The sequence below is a fragment of the Indicator indicator genome, chromosome 11 (genome assembly GCF_027791375.1).
Source record: "Indicator indicator isolate 239-I01 chromosome 11, UM_Iind_1.1, whole genome shotgun sequence".
NCBI lineage: Eukaryota > Metazoa > Chordata > Aves > Piciformes > Indicatoridae > Indicator > Indicator indicator.
Genome location: NC_072020.1, coordinates 14361634 through 14383825, shown reverse-complemented (window position 1 = coordinate 14383825; position 22192 = coordinate 14361634). Strand labels below are relative to the sequence as shown.

At 39.5% G+C, this 22192-nt stretch overlaps 1 protein-coding gene across 1 annotated transcript in view; it reads left to right on the top strand.

Annotated features, from left to right (window-relative positions):
* Positions 1 to 728: 728 nt before the first annotated feature.
* SUGCT (succinyl-CoA:glutarate-CoA transferase) overlaps positions 729 to 22192 on the top strand; it is a 308741-nt gene continuing 287277 nt past the window's right edge. Inside the window, exons 1-6 of the mRNA XM_054385138.1 lie at positions 729 to 1392; positions 5104 to 5155; positions 5249 to 5322; positions 7640 to 7725; positions 8501 to 8551; positions 12845 to 12965. Of these exons, the coding sequence (XP_054241113.1) occupies positions 729 to 1392; positions 5104 to 5155; positions 5249 to 5322; positions 7640 to 7725; positions 8501 to 8551; positions 12845 to 12965 (1048 nt within the window). The remainder of the gene's footprint in view (positions 1393 to 5103; positions 5156 to 5248; positions 5323 to 7639; positions 7726 to 8500; positions 8552 to 12844; positions 12966 to 22192) is intronic.

Here is a 22192-nt window from a genome sequence, read left to right as displayed (position 1 = left end):
AAAATAGCGTGAAAGTTCTTAGCTCAAGAATGGCTTAAAAATCGATTCAAACTCACCCTTCTATAGCTATATATAAATTAAAAGCCATATAGAAGCTTTATCTTAGAGTGTAAGTAATATTGCACCTTCAAAGAAGCAGAGTTAAGATAAAGGATCTGTCTCCTGCTAGCGAGGGGATGTAATGGCATCCAACACAGCTGCCCAGCTTTAGGTGCAGAAAGCTACTCTAGGAGCACTTTACTTATTACCAGGGAAATGCTGCGTGTCACAGTCCATACACTTAGCTGGTACTACAAGTTTCTCGCCATCAACCAGGAGTTAGTTGGTGCAACAAAACCCCCTTAAGTCTGTTTTGCACAAATTACTGAAGTTTTGACAGAGGACTTGGAGTTCTGCCGCAAGCCCTGATGGACACTTCCCCGCTTACACAGCCCAGACACCGACACGCTGAGGATCGGAGGCCCCACTTATAAATGGGACTAGTTTATACCGGAGGCAACACGTCCTATCGCCGGGGACACGTCATTCGGAGCAGGAAAAGCCGGGAGCGCCCCAGCCTGCGCACCACCCCATCCCGGGCACAATTTGACGCTCCTGAGGGTGAGGGAGGAGGGAAGGGGCGGAGGGAAGGGGCGGTAGCGGGCAGCGCTTGCGCGGTGCGGAGGAAACTGACACCTTTCCGCGGCGCTGCCACGGGTGCATGGTGGTGGTTCCCGGGGTGGGTGGCGATGCTGCGCGCCGGGCTGGGAAGAAGCAGCTGTCTATGTGGCGGCGGGTTGCGGAGGAGCCGGCGTCCTGCAGCCGACGGCGGCAGCGCTTTGCCGGGCTGCTCTAGAGCCCTCAGCGCCGTCTCGCCTAGCAACGGCGGTGCGGCGCGGGGCGGACGCGATCCCCCTGGAGGTAGCCGCGCCGCGCCCTCCTCCTCTTCCATCTCCTCTTTCCTTTCTTGCCTCGTTGGGTTTCTCCGTCCGTTAATCCCGCCGGGGCTCCCAAGCGTGGCAGCGACTCGGGCAGTGCTCGGAGCCGCTGCGCTGTGGGACGGGCAGGACATGAAACAGCTAAGGGAGGCTTCTGCTGCCTTGGTACGCCCCGTGGCCTCTCCTGAGGTGGAGATCGGAGCTGGACCGTGCCGCCAACAGGCTGCTGAGCCCAATTGCCAGCCTGGCCGGCACCGCGGGGCCTGGGGTGTGGGGGCAGTGGGTGGTGATCGGGGTCGCTTCGCGCCGTGCTGGTGGCCGAGCCGGCCGCCTATGTTTTCTCAGTCCGCTGCTCGGCTCCTGCTGAGCGGCGGGGACTGGCAGAGCGGGGCTGCGGCTGGACTTTGCACAGGAGCTGTGGGACAGGGAGCGGGGCAGGTCCAGCTGACGGGGGTGGAAAAGCGCTTGCTGTCCTGTGCTGTGCTTCGGTTGTCGCAGGCTGCAAAACTCCAGTTGTTCTTTCTCTCTCTTTTTTTTTTTGTATTCCTCTTCTTCTTTTTCTTTTAAATTAAACAAAACAAACAAAAAACCCCAAACAAACAACAACAAAAAACCCCAAACCAAACAAAAAAGCCCCCAAACCCCTAAATTAAATATAAGCTGCACCAAAGTCACTTTTCTCTGGCTCTCCGATTTCTCTGTCATTTAAAACCATGTAAAAATACTGGCTCTTGTGGTGATTGTGTAAGAATCAGAAGGAGTTTGGAGTTCTGTTTCCCAGGATGAAAGAGTCCCAAGTTCATCCCTCTTTGGAATGCACCTGCTGAGAGGGAAGTCATTCACAGTAGTGATGGACTTGATCATAGCTTTGCTGTGATGATTGCGTAAGAATAAGAGGAAGTTTGGAGTCCTGTTTCCCAGGATGAAAGAGTCCCATGTTCATCCATCTTTGGAATGCACCTGCTGAGAGGGAAGTCATTCACGGTAGTGATGGACTTGGTCATAGCTTTGCTGCATGTATAAATTATAAAAGTATGGATTGTGCAATTAAAGATGAGACGATAGACTTCAGGACTGATGTCCTCTGCTATTAGATGCAATTAGAATGAAATCTGTTTTTTTCCCGTTAAATTACATTGGCACAAAGGTATGAAATGAGCTAATTAGCTCTCGGTGCCCTCTTCTGTCATGTAAAGGAAAGCTTTTTGGGGGGAATATGATATAAAAATATCTATAGAATGATCTCTTTTGATTGCTTACTCATTGTCACATTAGATTGACCTTGGGAGAACCTACTGAGCTGAACTAAAGAGTTTAAACCTCTATTAAATCATTGAGAGTGGATGGATCTATTTATGCGTTGAAGTTATTTGTAAAAGAAAGATAAGACTAATTTAGAGTAAATTCAAGCATCATGGGAATAGAGTTTACAAACAGGGTATAGTTAGATCGGGGAGAGTAGATTTTTCTTTCAGTCATTGAGTTACTGGAATAATTAAAAGCAAAAAAATACGAGAGAAAATATGAGTTTGCTTTGTAGAGAATTTAAATTATTGAGACAGAATTCCAAGGAAAAAATGCTCTGCAGAGAAAAGGTCAACTTTGGGTATGTGCCTGATAGGATGCTAGTGAGGAAATTGAAAAAAAACCCAAACCAACAACAACAAAAAACACCACCAAAAAACTCCCCCACCAACACATAAACCCTAGGAGATGCTTCTGGAGAATACTGAGCAATTTTGATCTCTTCTGTGTGTTTGTGGTGTCTTTTTTATTTCTTCTTGTTGCTGCAGTAAGGGGTTAGTAGCACTCAGAAACTCAGGATCAGTGTACCAGAACTGCTGCTTCAGTAGTCTAGAGGCTTTTTATTGTAATCGTTTTAGCAAACAAGTGTCTTGTTGGAATGTAGATCTAGGTCCTTAGTGAATATCTGTGCTCTTTCAGCTTTGAAGATTCTAACAAGTCTTTTCTTTCCTCAGATTTTCAAAAGCAAATTTTTGAGCGTTCCTCTTTCTTGCATTTCTCTGTCATTGAGAACATCAGTGTTATTTACCAGCATTAAAAAAAATAAATGTCGCAACAGTATGTTTGTCTATGAAACAACAACTGTGCTCTCCAGTCCTCTTCCAGCAATAAAATAGTCTTAATCCCTGACTGGAGCAATAGATGTTACTGTAACATGAGTCATATGACAGTTATTAAGGATTGATCAGTCTTAGTTAGGAATAAATGCATATTTTGAGGCTACTCTTAACACTTTATAGACTTCTTTGAGGGTTTATGCAACCCAATTTAGCCACAGGTAGAGAACCTGTTTTCTGTGAGAAGTTGCTGCTGTTCAGATGTACCTGTGACAAGTGTAACACTAAACGCTGGCTCCGGAAGAGAGTGAGTGAGCCTTTGAGTAAGAGAAAGCACCTTTAAAATTCGTGGAGAGAATAGAGGAATATGGACTCATTTTGTTAACTGATGTCTTTTTTTCAGGGAGTTGTTCTTTTCAGTAAAGCTGTTGTTTACATATTTTTTGTAAACACCGAGTAGTGCCATTGTGAAGCAAATGGTGCACTCGGTTCCTTAACAGACAAGCATATGCTTAAGTGTTTGCTCAGCTAGAGCCAGCTTGAACAAATTGAGGTTACTTGGAAGATCTGTGATGTTCACTGGACACTAGCACAAGTATCTTCAAACACCTGGAATTTTCACTGAGGTGTGCAGCATTGATGAGAGGTGGCAACCTGAGTTTTCCTAGTCTTTGAAATGTGCAGAATACATGGCCAGTCCTCAGTAAGCACATTTGCAACATGCTCCTTGATCCAAACCCCATTAAATTTATTTTCCTATGGAGTGATTGGAATAATTGAGGAAAATGTCATGAAGATGAAGAATTGCATGCAAGTATTCTCATTGAGAGCAGTACAGTGAATAGAAACATTTGAACAGGAGCCTTGAATTCCCAATGATGCTTCCTATCTCTAGCTTTGTTATTACACATATCTCTATCCATCTCCTTCATGTTATGTATACAGTAAGGTATGAGGGAGAGTTGTGGGGGTGGCTGGAATGATGGCTCAGGTGTTATGGAGGGAGTGTGGAGAGGGTGACACAGGTTGCATGACTCAGGAGACATATCATGCAGTCCTGCATGCTTGAGGGACTGTGGACCTTTTCTTCTTTCTGTTCTGTAAGGAAGTCTAACTTGAATTAATTGAGTGTTTATGTCATTTTTTGCCCATGATTTAAATCTTTTTTCTTACACGGACAAACACCAAGAAGAGATACTTACCACACGTAGTCTTGTGTAAGTTTTTTGGGTGTTATTGGTTATTTGGTTGGGATTTTTTGTGTGTGGTGTGAGACTACCTTTGAAATAGTAATGAAATTGCCATCCAGAGGGGGTAGCGAAGTGGTTGCATCCCCAGCTAGAACTAAAGACACTGAGTTAGCAGAAGGTAGTCTGAGGTTACCTAAGAGACAGTTGGCAAACTTGTGGTCTAGACTAAAAGATTGCTTGCTCTAAGATGCTTAGTATCTGCTGTTGTTACTTAGAGCTAGTCAGGTTGGAAAAGATGAGGGAAAAGAGGAAAGCATTGTGATTTCCTGCTAGTTACCTTGCATGTGGAACTGCCATTGGAATTTAGTTTCCCTCAATCATATAGTCTTCAGTTTTGTGACCTCTTTTCTGAAATGCAGATATTCTTGGTTTTTTGTTTTTTTTTTTTTTTTTTTTTGCTGTGTGTTGCAAGTGCATAAGTCTACACACATCAAAAGACTTCATGAGGATTTTGTGCTTCATGTTGTCTACTACCCATTAGTAGTAGTTTACATCATTCTGATGTTGCTTGTTACACTCTTACTGGATCTTCTTCAGATTAGTCTTTAAGCTATATGTTTGTGGAAGGTACATATAAATACCTCTGTGGAATAGCTTTATTGTAGAATTCCTAGGTGTTTAGAATAGGTTCTGCAGTGTTAACCGTAAAATTTTCAGCTCTGAACAGCTTTACTAATGTAATGTGCTTCTAATAACCTACCTGTGCAGAAAGATTTGCTGTCTTTTGTTTGGGTGAGATAGGTTGGAAAGGAGAATGCCATAACAACAGTGTTTCAGGCTAACAATGCAAAACATTGTTATCTTGCAAAAAAAAAAAAAAGGATTCAAAAGTTACTCTTTTCTGTTTCTTGTCAGGTGCCAGTAATGTAAAGCCATTGGATGGTGTGAAAATTCTTGATTTAACAAGGTTTGTTTTTTGTGTGTCATTTGCAACATTCTGTCCAGCCACAAATACTCTGATAGGAAAAACTATGCAAACAATCTTTTTTTAATATTACAGGGTACTTGCAGGGCCTTTTGCCACAATGAATTTAGGAGATCTAGGCGCTGAAGTTATCAAAGTGGAAAGACCAGGTAAGATTTTTATTTATCTATTACAGATACAATAAAAAGAGGGGGGGGGGGGTAGTTTAACAGGTAGCTGTGTGCATATTTTAAGCAGTACATGACTGAGAATGCGAGATCAAAACCTTCAAAAAATATTTAGGAAGACAGTGATTGTATTTATCTGATGATGTTGTGCTTTTGGTGACTGTGCATGTGGCATTGTGGTAATTTTGTAGCTATTTGTTGATACTTTTCAGCCAGCATTTTTCAGGTCAGGTTGTTTGGAGGTGGTGTTTGGGGATGTGATTTAGGGGTGCACCTTGTAGAGTAGAGTTGTTGATTGGACTTGGTGATCCTGAGGGTCTTGTCCAACCTGAATGTTTCTGTGATTCATAAACAGAATTTATTTTATTTTCGGAACAGTTAGCTTAACAGAATATTTTTCTTTTTTTCACTTGGTTCACGTATTTCTTATTCAAAGATTTGTTAAGGACTGGGTGGTGGTAAAACATGCTTTACACTTTATACTTCCTGAGACCATAGAAGAAGAATGACAATTTTCATGGTGTTTAGTGCTTTTTTAGGAATATTCCCTTCATTTAGCTTGCAGTTTTGTGCATCATTGCACATTCAAGGGATGTAATTATGCCATAACAGCTGCACATTATGTCATGTATTTTTTCCTTCTCTAAATTTCCACGTTTTAAGTTTTTACCTTTTATCTTTGATTTTATCTTTCATTTGGAAAAGAGCTGGTGAAGATAATCACACACTTAAGATAATAAAACATGTTATCTTCTCTATATTTTATTTTAGGTAGGAAATACTGGATGTGTGAATAGTTACCAAAACATTACAACAAAAGTTTTGTCACTTCAGCCTGTGGTCATTCATAATTACTCAGCATTGTTTCCGACGTTTTCACTTTTGTCACAGGGCAGAAGCTTCATCAGTTTCATTCTCTCAGCTGAGACTGACAGTAGTATTATTTCAATTATTCTAGGTAGTAGGAATAGAACAATGCAAGTGGTTGAACATTCACTAATGGTTTGGGGGATTTTTTGTTTCAGCTCTTAGAGTTTTGGTTTGTGATTGAAGGAGAAGGGCAGCCTGGTAATTCTGAATTTCAAACATTTTAGAATGTGAGTTGTAGGCTCTTTCTGTGAGGGGATGTCTGCTTTCACAGGGCTTTTAATTCATAAAGGATTGTAGCCACACTATGTGGGAAGTACGACTGAAATGTTGTGTTTTGGACAGTTTGAAATGTTAGCATACAGAAGAGACATTTCTTTTTTATTTCCCCCAAGCTTCCTGCATGAACCAAAACAGTTCTTTGAGATACTAAATATGACAAATGTTGATGAGTTATTGACGTGTTTATATAGCTTCTACCACAGTTGATCTTAAATGGCTGTAGACTTTGGGTTACTATAGTGTGTAGCATTAATCATGACAGTGGTTATATTATATATGTAAGGTCCTTCAGCTTGTGTCTGTATACTGCTATCAGTCTTTTATGTTGCCTTATAGAGAAAAATTTTCACTTGTGTGAAGCTACCAAGTAGATATAAGAAGGTGCATGATGATTATTTCTGGCTTTAAATTTAGCTTTAATTCTGATAAAAATAGATTGCCAGTCATAGTGTAGACTCTAATTAAAATAGATTGCTAGTCTTTGTGACATTTAAGAAAGGTTTAAAACTGGAAATTAAGCATATGTGATGTAAGTGTCTGCAGCTGCTTTAATGCCATCTTGCCTTTCTGCAAGGGCTGGAGGTGGAGGATTGCAGCAGCTATGGCAGGTGCTGCTTTTAGTTTGGTGTTCTGTAGTATGTAGCTTAACAAGTTGTTGCTGATCTGTGGTGGATGTTGTCCAGAGCGTTTCCGGAGTATCTTAGTGACTACATACATTGTGTGATTTGGTACAGGGCAATAGTTCTACATTCTTCCAGACTGCTTAAAAGAATGGTTTTGTATCTCTGCTTTAAGTTGAAACAAAAAATCAGCTTCCCCATAAACCAGCCAACTAAATGAAAACCTAACCCACCCCAAACCCACAAACCAAGCCAACCAAAAAACCCAGGCGTACATTGCTGGTGTGTGGCTGTATATTAATATTTTAAATCTAAAAAGTAATCCCAGTATAGCAAGCACTGTTCACTTAATCATGTTCACTTTTTAATAAATATCCTAAAATATATTTATAAAACTAATTTTTGTCCTGCCTGCTAGATGAAGTTTAGGTCGTTTACATACATGTTGAAGCAAAACTTTTCATTCTTTTTCTTTGTTGACAGTATGATATTGAACAACAATATTGAAAATGCCATGGTATTTCTTTCAGGAGCTGGTGATGACACAAGAGTCTGGGGCCCACCTTTTGTTGGAACAGAAAGTATTTATTTTCTCAGTGTTAACAGAAATAAAAAGGTAAATGATGTCTGGTATGGAACATTCACCTATGTTTTCTGTTATTACAACTGAAAAGCATAATAGTTCTTTGTTAGGTTCTTAACATGTCTGATGGAACAATAGTTATGTTGGCCTTGAGTTATGATGAATGAATTTCTGGAGAAAAAGAGGGTCTTTTTAAGGTAGAAAACCCTGCAAACCTCTGGTATGGTGCTTTAGTCAGCTGAGACAAATGCAGAAAAGCAGGAGTGGTCCTGCCAGTCTTTAGCTGCTCATGCAAATTGACTGAAAAGTAAGGATTATATTATGTGAAGGATCGTTTTTTTCAGGTGTGTCAGCTCAGCTGGCCTGCATCAGCTGGCAGTTGAAGCTGGGGGAGAGCAACCATCACACCATAGTTAGGGTGGCTAAAGGTAGCTTGTGCAGCTTCAGGATTAAGGTAGAGTTTAGTGAGGTTCCCGAGCTGTTTAATGGCTTGTTGGCATTGAAACAAACGTTTCTGATGTCCCAACACATGCTTGCAGTAATAGGGGCCTTGTGAACAGAGTACAGTGCAGCTCTGTCAGACTTGCTTTGGTGCTTGTCTGATCCATTGGTGAGACAGTTCAGCTTGCTTTATCAACAGTTGTTTTTTTTTCTTTTGCAAGGGGATTTGGGGATTATGTCCAAAATTTACTTACTTTATTTAGCTGTAGTATGGAACTTGGCTGTTGGTTATGATAATCACCAGAAGGATTTTCACATAAGTTACTGTGGTGTTGTTTTTGTGTTGTTTCTCTTTTTTAATCCCCAGAGTATAGCTATCAACATGAAGGACTCAAAAGGAGCAAAACTCATCAGAGAGGTAGGTTTTGATAGCATGCAGACTTTGCCTATTTTGTATTTTTTTGCTGCTGAGTATTAAAAAATAAACTCTGCATTTCAAGTATTAATTTGATATCTGATAATTAAATATGCATGCATGTAATAAATTTGCTCAATTGCAGTACATAGCTTCTGTACTCTCTGTGCTTTTGAACTTAATATTCAGTGTAATTTCTAATGATTTTAGATACAAAATTTACTTTAAAGTGTCATCAGAAGCTTCAGATGAAGTACTGTGAGGAAAAGGTCTAACAGTGAGCAGTTTACAGAGATGAGCTACTAAGTCTGACAAATACTGTCCTGTAGGTCAAACTTAATATTAGTTTCTTTTTTCAGTATTTGAGTTCAGAGTGGAAGGGTGTCTTCATGGGAATCCTTTTTTTCCCAATTGTGAAATTAATAAAAGCATCACATCTTAGCTTCTGTCATGCCTTTCTTATTTCTTTAGAAACATAAGACCAAACTCCCCATAAGACTCCCTTATGCTGTATGTTTAGCCCTGCAGTACTAGCACATCAAAGGCTGAGCTGGCTTCTGCTACTGCTTCAGTCTTGTTTCCAGTAACTTTTTCACAGACTGTATATGTCCTGCAATAAGTGGAATTTGTCTGGTACTATTTTGGGAATATTGCATGAAAAGGAAGTAGGAGGCAGTGGTAAGGGGGGGTAGCAGCTGGAGGGGGGGTGGGGGACTGTCTTTGTTTTGGTGGAAGGCTGTGTAGGGGTTATGGAAGGCTGGAGGGGTGGGTCTGGGGGGGCCTTTTTTTCTTTGCATGAAGGCAGTTGTATGGTGAATTGGTTGTGTATTGGCAGTGCTATATGGGTTTATCTTCTAAAGGTTTTGAAAAAGGCCAGGGGGGGACCCCCACTGTCATCATCATCACCAAAATGGCTGTTAGGGTTGGGGGGGGGGGGACCTTGAGGGATCATCTACTACAACCTCTATGCCATGGGCAGGGATTCTCTCAACTCAAGTTGGTTGCTCAAGGCCTCGTCCAACCTGACCATGAACATCTCCAGAGAGGGGGCATCCACAGCCTCTGTGGGCAACCTGTTCCAGAGTCTCACCACCCTTGTACTGAAGAACTGCTTCCCAAGGTTTGGTCTAAACCTGCTCTTGCTCAGCTTAAAACTATCACTGCAGGCCTTTGTAAATAGTCCCTTTCCAGCCTTCTTGCAGGCTCCCTTGAGGTACTGGAAGGCAGCTATAAGGTTCCCCCCGGAGTCTTCTCCAGGCTGAAGAACCCCAGCTCCCTCAGCCTATCTTTACAGCAGAGGTGCTTCAGCCCTGGGATCATCTTTGTGGCCCATCTTACTCCAACAGTTTTATGTTCTTCTTATGATGGGGACACCAGAACTGGATGCAGCATTTGAGGTGGTGGTCTCACCAAAAGCAAAGCTAAGGGAAAGAATCCCTTCTTTTGACCTGCTGGCGACACTCCTCTCGATGCAGCCTTGGAAATGGTTTGCTTTCTGGGAGGCGTGAGCTCACTGTTGTCTCATGCTGAGCTTCTGTCATTTGGAATAATTTTGCATGGTATAACACAGATGTGGTTTTGGGGCTCTAAAAATGGGTCTTTTCACATGAGAGGACTAGCTTGTCATTTGACCTTTAAAAATGGTGAAAGAAAAACTGCTCTATGCATAATGTCCACTTGTGTGGGCAGGGCCTTCTTGAAGAGTTACAGGCAGCGGGGCTTATGAGCCAGGATGAGCTGGAGAAAAGATGGATTCAGCCAAAGCTTTTTATGTGACTGCCAGTATTTGTAGTTAGGAATTTCCCCTTTTCTTATCGTGACATTTGTGCAGGAAGATAACTCCTTGATTCTGATTGTAAATGTGTAACTTTCTGCCTGCAATGTGGAGAACCTTGTTGTGGTCTGTGGAATTGAGTGGCTGCTGACTTAAGAACATGCAATGTAACCTTTGAGCCTGAGGCTCAGGTGCCTGGTTGAGTTCAAATTCCACATAATTTTTTAACCAAAGCAGCAACTTTCTTCTCCCTTATTTGACATGCAAGAACAGCCTCCTTGCTGCCAGCTCAGTGCTGGGCTTTGCACCCTCTTCCTAGTGGTAATGTAATTGTAAGGCCCTTGTAATAAAATGTTGTCGTGATGCTGAAACTAGGATAGCTGGTTGTAACGAGCACATAGAGCTACAGACAGATGGCTCCTGCCAGCAGCATTATTAATTTTTCCCTTAGCTTGATGTCACTGAAATAGTCAAGCATGTATGAGAATTATTTCCTAAGATGTGATGTATGGAATTACCAGTGGGAGAACTAACTGTTGAATATTTACCAGACTGGCTGTGGAAATGAGGAGATCTGTGACAAAGTAACGTCTTATAGTTTCTATCTGTTATTAAAGTTGCTTTCATAACCACTATACCTTTCTTTTCCTTAAATCAGTGACACCCTGTCTGTGTTACAGCAACTTTGTGAACTGAAGTGATGAGGCATTATTGAAATTTGACTCTTCTTGTGGAGTTGTTCATCATTCTGCTTGATTTAGAGTGATAGCTTCAGGAAAATATTTGATGCAGAGGTCTTGACATTCCATTATTGCATCTCTAATGGAACCAGAATGTAATTTCTTCTGTTTGGAGTTTTGTCAAAAAGAATATGTAAAGGGAAGTTGTCTGTAATAGGCTTTTGCCTCAGGACAGATGTGTGTACAATTGAGTGGTGCTCAGCACTGTATTGTTACTATGAAAAGTAGTGTTCATGTCTCTGTAGTAATCGATGGCAAGAAGAAATTCAAATTTCTGACGCTGGTCGCTGGTTGCACAGGCATAAATATGAATTTTGTTATGACCCTAAGCCCTACTAAGAAAAGTAATAAGGCTGTAATTTTTTGAAGTAGCATGCTTAGAATAAATCTTGTTTCTCAGTGTTGTAAATTCCATATAGGTAGAAGAGGACAAATGTCAATCTCAGAATCTAGCATCCTATTAAAAACACAGGAGGAAAGAGTCTTCAGGTATGTGACAAAAGCACAACTTTGAGAATTCTGTCAGTAGTATAAAGTGAGCTGAAGAAAGCTGGTCATAGGGAGTTCTGCCTGCTTTTCTTCCTTTGGCACAGTGCTACAAAACACTCGTCCAAGGGTCTGCTCTTTCATAATAGCACAATTACAGGATTCCCACAGAATTTTTCTTTGGTCCTGGGGAGAAAACCCGCCCAGCCAAGCAAAAAAAGGCCACAACTCTCCTAAGGCACATGTCATTCTTTTAACATGTAGTTCTCTTGCTTCAGTTCTTAATTAGTATTAGTCTTACTGAAATTGCTATATCTATCTGTCTATCCACATATCTATGTCTATTACTTTTATAGGAACAACAACAAAAAAGATGTCATTTAAAGCCTATCAAGATTGTATGTTAATCTTTTAACTTCAACAGATTTTTTTGGACTAGGCCATTCACTTACAGAATCACAGAACATTACGGGGTTGGAAGGGACCTTGAAACATCATCTAGTCACCCCCTCCCCCCCACCAGGGCAGGATCACCAAGAGTAGGTCACACAGAAACATGTCCAGGTGGGTTTTGAATGTCTCCAGAAGAGGAGACTCCACAACCTCTCTGGGCAGCCTGTTCCAGTGTTTTGTCACCTTCACAGTGAAAAAGTTTTTCCTTACGTTCACACGGAACCTTCTATGCTTCAGCTTGTACCTGATTTAGATGTAGTGGAGCAAGTGACATTGCAGAGCATGACAGCACAGTTCTAATTGAGGGGACTTCTATTGGGTTAAATTGAATGTCTGAAACTTTTGAATTCCTTACTCTGCTTCTGCACACAGGAAGTGGGATACATGTCCTCTGTTATGGTAATTGTTTTTCAATTTAAATAATTGATTGCAGTTTATAAAATTATTTCTAAGGTAGGGAAGGTGTGAAGGCTAAAGATGCATTCTCTCTACCCCCTTTTTCTCAAGCTAAGTGCAGGTATAAAGGTGATGATTGTTCTGTAAAATCTTGTCAGGTCTTGGGAAATTGATGTGATGCTGATCCTATGATTACTTTATAGTTTTGTCTAGTTGCTTTAGGATTTTGACAGTCTCCTTTGTGGATAGGAAGCACCTCTAATACGTATTTGCAGAGATGCACAGTCTAACATGCCAAAAATATGTCTCTAGGTTTGTAAGTTTTCTTTTGTCAGGAAGACTGGAGCCATTTTGATTAATGTGATTTTAAAATTAAGTTAGATGAGGAATTGATTTGACTTCTGGAAGCTCATTAACACATCTTGCTTATCCTTTTCTTTTCTAAAGCTTGCAGCAGTGTCTGATGTTTTTGTGGAAAACTTTATCCCTGGAAAACTGGCTGAACTGGGTCTAGGTTATGAAGACATTAAAAAGATTGCTCCTCACATAGTGTACTGCTCAATAACAGGTATTTTGATTTCAGTTACTTGTGTTCCTTTTTTCCTTTATTCCAGTCAACTTGTTAAAGAAATCATGTGGTTACATAAAAGTATGTTATTTTGATGTCAGTTAAGCTAAACTGAAAGTCTAAATGAGTTTGACTGTTCAGTTCAGAAGCAGGTATAGAAAAATTGGGAGGCAGCAACCACGTCAAGTTGTTCAACAGCAGTGTTACCATTCCAGCCTGGCATGTTCTGTTGACTTCAAAGGAGCCAGGATTGGCTGGACTCCTTAATTTTTGCTTTGAACTAGCTAAAATCTCAGGCTTTATTTTTTTCCCAACAGTTCTATCAGTTTCCATACTGCAACATTTGAATCTGATAATCTCAGTGTTCTTTACTGCCATGAAGCCTCTCTTTCAGTGCAGTTTCTTTCAGAGCCTCTCTCTCTTGTGCAGTTACACATTCATGGAAGTTTTATGTTACTTTGCTACAGTGTGTTGCCTGGTAACTGAAATGGTAGGAGAGTTATAGGTACTTTATAAATGCTAGGAAGAATGAAAAAAAAGTAGACATGAATATCAGCATGAGCAACCTAGTCTAGTGGAAGGTGTCTCTGCCGATGCTGGCAGGCGTTGGAACTAGATGGTTTTTAAGATCCCTTCCAACCCAAACCATTCTATGAATCAGGAACTGCATATATGTGAAAATAACTTTCAGGTCTGAAAAACTGCTTTAAAAAAACCCAAATAACCAACCAAAAAAACCCCAGCCCTAACAAATCCACAACAAAAACCACCCCAGAAAAATCTTGATCAAGCACTAAAATTAAATGGTCTGCATATAGAGACTACTGCTAAAATACAATTAATTTAAACCATGGAACTTACAGATATTTTTAGATTGTTTTAAAATCTTAGTTGCAAACCTCCTATACTTCTGAATTTCTGAAGAATAAATGGCTTTGTCTTTTTAGTTACTGGGTATTGATGCCATTCAACAGAAACCAAATAGCTCTTTAGTCTGACATGTTTATCATGTCTGTGTGGTGAATGTCTGAAGAAATCAAGAGCAGAAAGGGCTTGCTGAGAATCTCATTATTTCAGTCTCTGGTCTTAGGTCAGTCAGTGGCTAGTTACCACAGTGTTTTTCACATTTGCTTGTGCATGTAATCTCCCAACTGGAATTGTTCAAGTGGTTATTTTTTGTTTTGTTGTTGTTGTTGTTTAGTTGCTATATTCATAATTCACAAAAAATAATACAAATTATATCCTTTCCACATTTTAGTGTTAGCAGCAACTGAGCAGAGAGGATACTTTGTCACTATGCTGGTATTTTGTGTTATCCTCATGCACAATAGGTGTGAGCAGTAATTATAAACAAAAACTGGGCTAGAACATGCTTAGTTGGTCTGTAGGGACAGTTGGAGCAAACTGCTCAGATGTGTGATACAATGGAGCATGCACTTCATGGACTGAATCTTTGCCTTGAAGCACCAACAAATATTTCCTTGGAGAGTGTGCATTTTGCAGCTCCCATTATACCTTAAATTTGGACTTGGGCATTTTTTATTGGAAATAAAAAATACCAGCAATAATAAAAGAAAGCATAGTCATAGCAAAAAGGTCTCCTGGTCTTTTAACTCTTCACTTTAAAGAACAGAAATTCTTGAGGTTTTTAAGCAAACAGCTATAAGTTGCTGCTTCTAATGTAGCAGAACAAAGCTGCTTCTCTCTCTGGTTTTGTGCTGAAGAACAGCAGAAACATTCTGTGAGAAATTCTGAAAATGTTGTTACACAGCTTAGAGACCAAAGTTGGACTCTATTACATAAAATGATTTTTTTGCTCATGGAACATATATGGAGGTGACAGGTTCAGCTGAACAGGCACATGCAGCAGAGTGTACTATCTGGAAGACTGCTCCTTGAAGTCAGAAGATGTGCTACTTCATAACTTAGCCACAAATGAGCAACTTTTCTTAAGTTCAGGAATAATGTCTGTATGGAATTGCCTCTCTCTACATTTTGGACAGTTACAAATTGTTAGAGATTGTAAAATGGAGTACAGTGTAATTTTTCAGAAAGTCCAGGGTCATGTGGAGGTGAAGAGTTTAGCTATAGGTAAGCCAGATGCTGTCTCCTTTAACAGCATTTTGGAAGCTGTGATTAGCAAACTGAGTTTCTTATCTAAGCAGCTGCGATTGAATATATCCATCCCTGCAGTGGCTGTTGAGAGGATTTTTGGACTATTCCCCAACGTTCCCCTTGATTTTTGAGTGTTCTTGAGCTTTGGATTGTTCGTTCTCACTCACAAACTGGCTTTGCTGATAAGCGTAATCTTAGAGCTAATCTAAATATAATATATTTTGACAGTTTTGTGGTTGAGGCTGGTTTGAGTTTTTGAAAATTGTCTGGTAAATCATGCGTAGGTCACCAGGTTTGGTGCTGTTGGTGAAGTCTGAGGGCTTCCACCGAGACAGTAGCAATTTATTTCTGATCAGGAGGGGGCGCTGTTTAAAAGGACAACACTTCTTTTCCCTTTTCTTAGAGCCTACGAAGGCAGTGTGTTTTGAAACAATTTTGTAGTTGATTTTTGAATGATGAAAGCTATTCTTCTTAGGTTGTCTGCCTCATCCCCTTGCTGATTTGAGTGTGCAGATTTTGCAGAAGATAGTAAATTTTTTTTGTCTCCTCCCTTTTTCCTCCTAATGCTTTGTATCGTACACAGGTTGCTTTATGTGTTGCTCATGCCATTACAAAATATTATTTCACTATTTTATTTTTTATCTTAAAATATGGATGTGATTTGTAGTTTTCTGTCTTTCAAAGAAATGTTACTCCTGTAGAGACTTTTTAGTGTGCTTATGCAGGAAAGAAGTTGAATACCTAATGGTAATCCCAGGAAATCTATACAATATTCTTGGTTCGCCCAAAAGAAACTATGAAGATAAGGCTGTTTGGATTGGTATTTTTGTTAACTTTGTTACTGTAACAGACTACATTTCTTGGGGATTTGTAGTTTCTATCCCAAAGAACTGTAGTCTGAGATGAAAAATTGATTGTACTATGCTGCTAATTTGTTTGTTGGCAAACAGTATTGTTGTGAAAAGGCAAAAAATAAGTAAAATTTCTTCCACTCTGTACATAGAAGCGTTGTGCATTGCCTGAGTTTCATATGGGTCTGAATCTGGAATTGATCACAGAATCACAGAAACATTCAGGTTGGGAAAGACCCTCAGGATCACCAAGTGCAACTGATAACTCTGCTCTACAAGATTCACCCCTAAACCATATCCCCAAGCACCACATCCAAACAGCCTTGAAACACATCCAGGGTTGGTGACTCAACCACCTCCCTGGGCAGCACATTCCAATGCCTGACCACTCTTTCCATGAAAATTTTTTTCCTGATGTCCAGTCTAAACCTACCCAGTCATAGCTTGAGGCCATTCCCTCTTGTTCTGTCACTAATTACGTTTGAGAAGAGAGCAGCACCAGCCTCTCAACACCGTCCTTTCAGGTAGTTGTAAAGAGCAATGAGGTCTCCCCTCAGCCTTCTCTTTTCCAAACTAAACAGCCCCAGCTCCTTCAGTTGCTCTTCATAAGATTTATTCTCCAGGTCCTTTACCAGCTTTGTTGCCCTCCCTCAGCACTTGCTCCAGCACCTCCACATTTCTCCTGTATTGAGGTGCTCAAAACTGGACACAATACTCAAGGTGTGGCCTCCCAGAGCTGAGTACATGTATACATAGCTTTTATTTAATGTACATAAAGTCCTTAAGATCCATAAATGAACACTTATCTTCAAAAATAAGTAAATCTTCTGTCTCTTGAGTGATTTGATGAATCTGAGAAGGAAAATAATTCTTCATTCCACCCATTTACATAATAACTCAAAAGAAACCACATTTGGTATTTCTTTGTTTTGTACTGACAAGATATAGCAGCCTCTGATGAGAAGAAGTGGTGTTATAAGTTTGATTCATATCCTGCTTTGCCTCTAGTATTTTGACAACAGTAAATAAAAGCCAACTGGAGTGTGTTTTGCTGGGCAAATGCTAGCCAAAGTGTTTTTCAGATCCTCTAATTTGTGAACTTACTGTGGTAAGATGTGGAATTGCCTTGGATTAGGTACAGATTTGTAGACTCCCTTTTACCAAATGATTCTGGCCTGTAAAATTATAGATGTCATGGAGTGTCTGTGTCTTTGTGCCCACTCCTTCCACTTGTGATTGGTGTTCTTGTGGTTTCTAAATGGCTATAGTCTGGATACAATAACCTGGTACAAATTGATTACTTGACAACATTATATACATATTTCTTAATGCTATAAATTGTTTGTTGATAGCAGTAGGAAGCTGAGTTGTATTCAAAAGCTGGCTCAAGCAATGGTTGCAGTTATCACTAAATAATAGCAACTATGGAAGTAGTCTTGCTCATTAGTCTGTTCAAAAGTTATTAAAATTTGTAAGCTAAAATTACTAAGAACAGGACTTTTTTGATGTTGTTTTTTTTTTGTTGTTTGTATTTTTTTAATTACAAAAAGGCAGAGGCAGAATGACCCTAAAAAGCTGGGGGAGGGTGGGGCAAAAAAAGGTGGCAGAGCAAACTGTGTGGTTTGATTGAGCCAAATAGCCAGCATAAGCAGGAGGATGAGCAGAATGAAATGGAAAGTGAGAGATTTAGCTAAGAATTTTAAGGGTTAAAATACTATTTCGCATAACATTATAAAAGCAGGAATAAATTAGTGAATGAAGTAATTAAGGGAGATGGAAACTGCGAAAAGGAGGATTGATGTCTTGGTATCAGTCATCTGGAAAAGGTGCTCATAGAGACATTTTCAACAGATGTGTTGTTTTCTAGTAATAGAAGATACTGTATTGTCAGAGATTGATGTGTCAAAAAAGGCATTGTCAGAACAAACTGGGTGTTGTGCTTCCAGTAGTTCTTAATTTAAGAACAAGGAGGCAAGTCTGGAAAACAGCATTATACCTCTCTGAAACACAAAAATCACAGGACTGCAAGTCTTGAGGAATGAACTTAAGTGCTGACAGTGACAGAATTAAGCATTTGGAGGGGGAAAACTATGAAGCTTCTACTTGAGCTTGATTTGATATACATAGAGTCTTCCAGCATTTCAAAAGAAAATCAAGCCTCTCCCCATAATTGGTAATGTAAGAGCAGCAGACAAAATAATACATGATACAGATATACTATTAGCCATTTTTGTTCTTAGCAGTAGTAAATAAAGGCATCTTGTGAAGCTGGAAGAGTGGATATTTAAAATTGGTAGTGCACTCCAGAGAAAGTTTTGCCTTTTAATGTTCTGCAGAGTCTGATGCCCTATCTTGAGAGCAAGACTCTAGAAAAATTGAAGGCATAGACAATTCTGTATACCAGGAGAGTAGGCACCATTACTAAGGTGTTCACTTGGGGAGTTTGAAACAAGCTAGCAGATAACTGCTGGCTTCTTCAAATAGCAGTCTAAGTGATGTCAGTTGTTTTGCTGTGCACCTTGGGATCAATATGTGAAAGGAACTTGATAATCAAATTTAATGAATGCCTGATTTTACGTTTTTTAGATGCAGAGAGAGATTCATTGAATGTTTCAGTGCTTTTCTGACTTGCCCTGGTGTGGTACTTTGTAATTCTACATGTTTGCACAGATTGGTAACGGGTTCCTTTTGCAGGGAAGAACTGGCTTTATGGCATGCAGCAGGAGCTTTAAAAGGTTCTTATGCTTTGCATGATTGAATTACTGTGATATCTGAGGTGGCCATCAGTATGTAATCAAATGCACTGATGCTTGTAGGATTATATTCATTCTAAATACGAACTTCTGTAAGAATTTGGAGCAGTTTTAAATTATAAAGCACGGGGGTTAAATTTTGTAGGGCATTAAAGAAGTTAAAGTTATGACTGAAAGTTTGCTTGATGTAAATTGAAGCCAAGGAGATGGTTTTCCCTGGTTTGTAGAATAGTTTTTCAAACTGTCATTCCTTGCTTCTTACATTCACCATGTGAGTAGAGCAGCTAAAGAATCTTATGTGACAATTGTAATCTCTATTTCTACTATACTGTTTGCAAGCAGAATTTCTGCAATTTAATATTTAGAAAAAAACTGTGTGGGAGAAGTAGAGTTTTGTATTCTTAAGTGAGTCAAGGAGACCTGGTTTCTTTCTAGACATCTAAATAGATTTGTGCCTTGCCCTGAAAAACTTCCAGTTTTATCTGAATATCAGAGTTGTGCCAATTTTTTTTTCTTTTTGGCTGAGCTATCAAACCAGAAAAAAATAATTTAAAAAGGCAGAAAATTTGCTTGTGTGAGGAAATTAATTGGCAGAAATGCAGCTGTTCAAATTCTCCTTCACTGATGTAAAAAAGAAGTATTTTTTTCATTATAATGTAGAAAAATGTGCCTTGTTTTTGTAAATGAAGAAACAATTCTTGTTTCTAGGAATATAGCAAATCAATCACCACAGAAGCACATGAATGCATTTGTGGTGTTCTTTTGTGGTACATAAATATTGTTCTCAGGAAATTTACCAGCAGAATTATCTGTTCATGTAACTTTTTTCCCTGTACAAAAATGAATTCTTGAGGCCAGCTAGAATACATTTGCATCACTTGATGGTGGTGTGTAGGAAAAAACCCAGAGCCATCTCTAAACCAGCATGGTAAATTTGCCCTAGGATATTACAGTTACATTGCTTTTGTGGGCTAACTGGTTGAGTAATTTATCATGGTGTAGGAGTATGTGCTGCTGATGTTCTTTAGGACCAAAAGGTGACCTGTGTAAATGCAAAGTTTCAGGGAGGAGACTCTGAAAGGAGATATCCATTGATTTAAAGGGAGAGGGTACTATAGCTGAGGCTTCTGAAAATTGCCCTTATGTATTTAGGGGCTATCATATTTTAAGTATTTGCTTAATTTTGGCAATAAATGTTAACACAGAGTGAAGCAGAGGCACAATCTTGTAGAAAATCACCTGTGAAGTCCCCAAATCTCCATTTGTTTGGCATAAAACTCATTCCAGAATAAAGTTGACTGGCTTAGGAGTGGCACTTTGTGGCAAGTATTTCTTCCCAGGGTAAAATACTTACTATATGAAGGATAAACTTCAATTCTAACTGCATTAATTTAATTTTTCTAATGCCATTTATATCTAAAATAAAGCAAATTGTGTTACAAACTTTCAGCAATCGTCTGCTTTAATCAGAAACTGATGAGGAGATTAGCTTCTTTTCCAAGCCTGTGGTGCCTGTTTCTATCCTATCTTGCACAGCTATGCAAGCAGGGGGCTCTTTCTGATGCTGTACAAGGAACTTGATCCATCATTTCTGCTGCTTAACATCTCCTAAATCTTTCCTGCTCTCAGGTGCTTACATCTTTTGCTTTTCTGGACACAAAAGAAAAACTTTATATGAGTGTGTTAGACCCAGTATGTTTTTTTATCCATGCTGGGTTTAGTGATGCATTTGATATATTTTTTTTTTTCTTAATGTGTACTTAAATTATTTTGTGATATATTTTATTCATGCTGAAAAATAACTAAAATAATCCTAATTATTCTGAGGGAGACTGGGAAAAGATGACTCCACTATTAATCAGACTTGCAAAGAGATTGCAAATAATTGGATTACTTTGAATGACTTCTACTTTATTGTTTACATCTTCGTACTTCTTTTTATGGCTCATATGCTTTAGAAACCCGATGGATAGGATGTGAATTTTTTGATTGTTTGTTAAAATGTTATAATGTTGTTTGAAGTCCTCAGAGATTTTGTTTATTTATTTTTTTCCTGTTTATGTTGAAAACATAAACATAGTCAGATGTAAAGCCTATTCTCATCAGCAACTGCAACCATTTCAGAATGGAGCAGTTCATTATACGCTGAAATGACATTGTTGGTGAAGAACCCAGTTTCTGTCATAGGCTGTTTGTAATTACTTTTGCTTTCTCTGGGAGAATGCAAATAATAATATGTAGACATTAACACCTCATGAATGCATTTAACTTTCCATTTATTCATCATGGCTGTAAGTAAGAGTAGCAACAAACAGTCATTGAAGCTTAAAGGACATTTTAAAAGAGACGAATTTGTTTGTTCTTGTTAAGTTGAAAGTGTCTGCTTAGTCTAAGCAACTGAAACTTAAAACATTTTTCCTCGTGTCTTACTTCTAAGCAGTTGATTTCGCAAGTGTCACATAACTTTACCTCTCAGTTCTATCATACTCTAAAGATTAAGTATGGGGGTTAAAACTCAACCAACCAAGAGCCTTAAAACCATATCTGCTTGTTCAGGAGGACTGTCAGAGGCAAACTGTTGGAAGCTGTGAGAGTTCACAAGATAAATATTAGACTTATCCTGCTCATACTGGCATCTGTTCTTCTCTGTTCCTGGAGGCAGAATATGCATCTAGCTGTGCCTTGAGTCTGATCTAGTGCATTTGTTTTCATATTCACATGTTACTCTGTGCTTTCTAGACACCAGCTAAACTTTGACACCCATAGGCACAGCACAGGGACAGATTTGCTGTGCTTTCAGGCCCTCTAGAGTGTTATCAGTATAACTGTTGCCCAAATATCAATTGCAGGACTAAATGCCCTTAAATACACCTCTGCAACTCATTTGGAAAACGTGGGTTTCCAGAGGTCACAGAGTAAACTGTGAGCTGCCAAGATTTGACAGAGGTGTGTTGCAGAGCGATTCAGCTTGGTAGCTCTTATTTGAATAAGAAGCAACATGAGCTTGACTTTTAGAGTCTTAAGTTCTTCTAGTGGTAATGGCAGCAATGCTTTTTAACCTGTATTACACACAAATACAAGTATCACAAAGGTTCATACTAGGGTGCCCCAGAACAAAACCAAACTTCAAAGACACTGTACAGGACTAATGTAGCTATGCTCTGTCAAGATGCAGAACCAAAAGATAATTTTTCTGCTTACAACAAATCTGTGTTGCTGATCTGTTTCTCTGCTGCTTGTAAAATTAGCATACTGCGATCCCAAAAAGGCCTATTCAAAAGAAGAGGCCTCTGTAAAATTCAGCTGCTTGACAAACTTTTTGGAGCCAAGCATGATGCTGTTGTCTATACAGCAGGCTCCTGTCAGCACAGCTGTCCTGGTGAGGAGTGTGAAGAGGTGTGAACACTGATGGGCTAAGCTGTTTTGGCAGAAGCCGTTAGCAAACATGTTACTACATTGACAAAACTTTTCTTTTGCTGGTAAAATTGGTCTGCTCAGAGATGCGTCT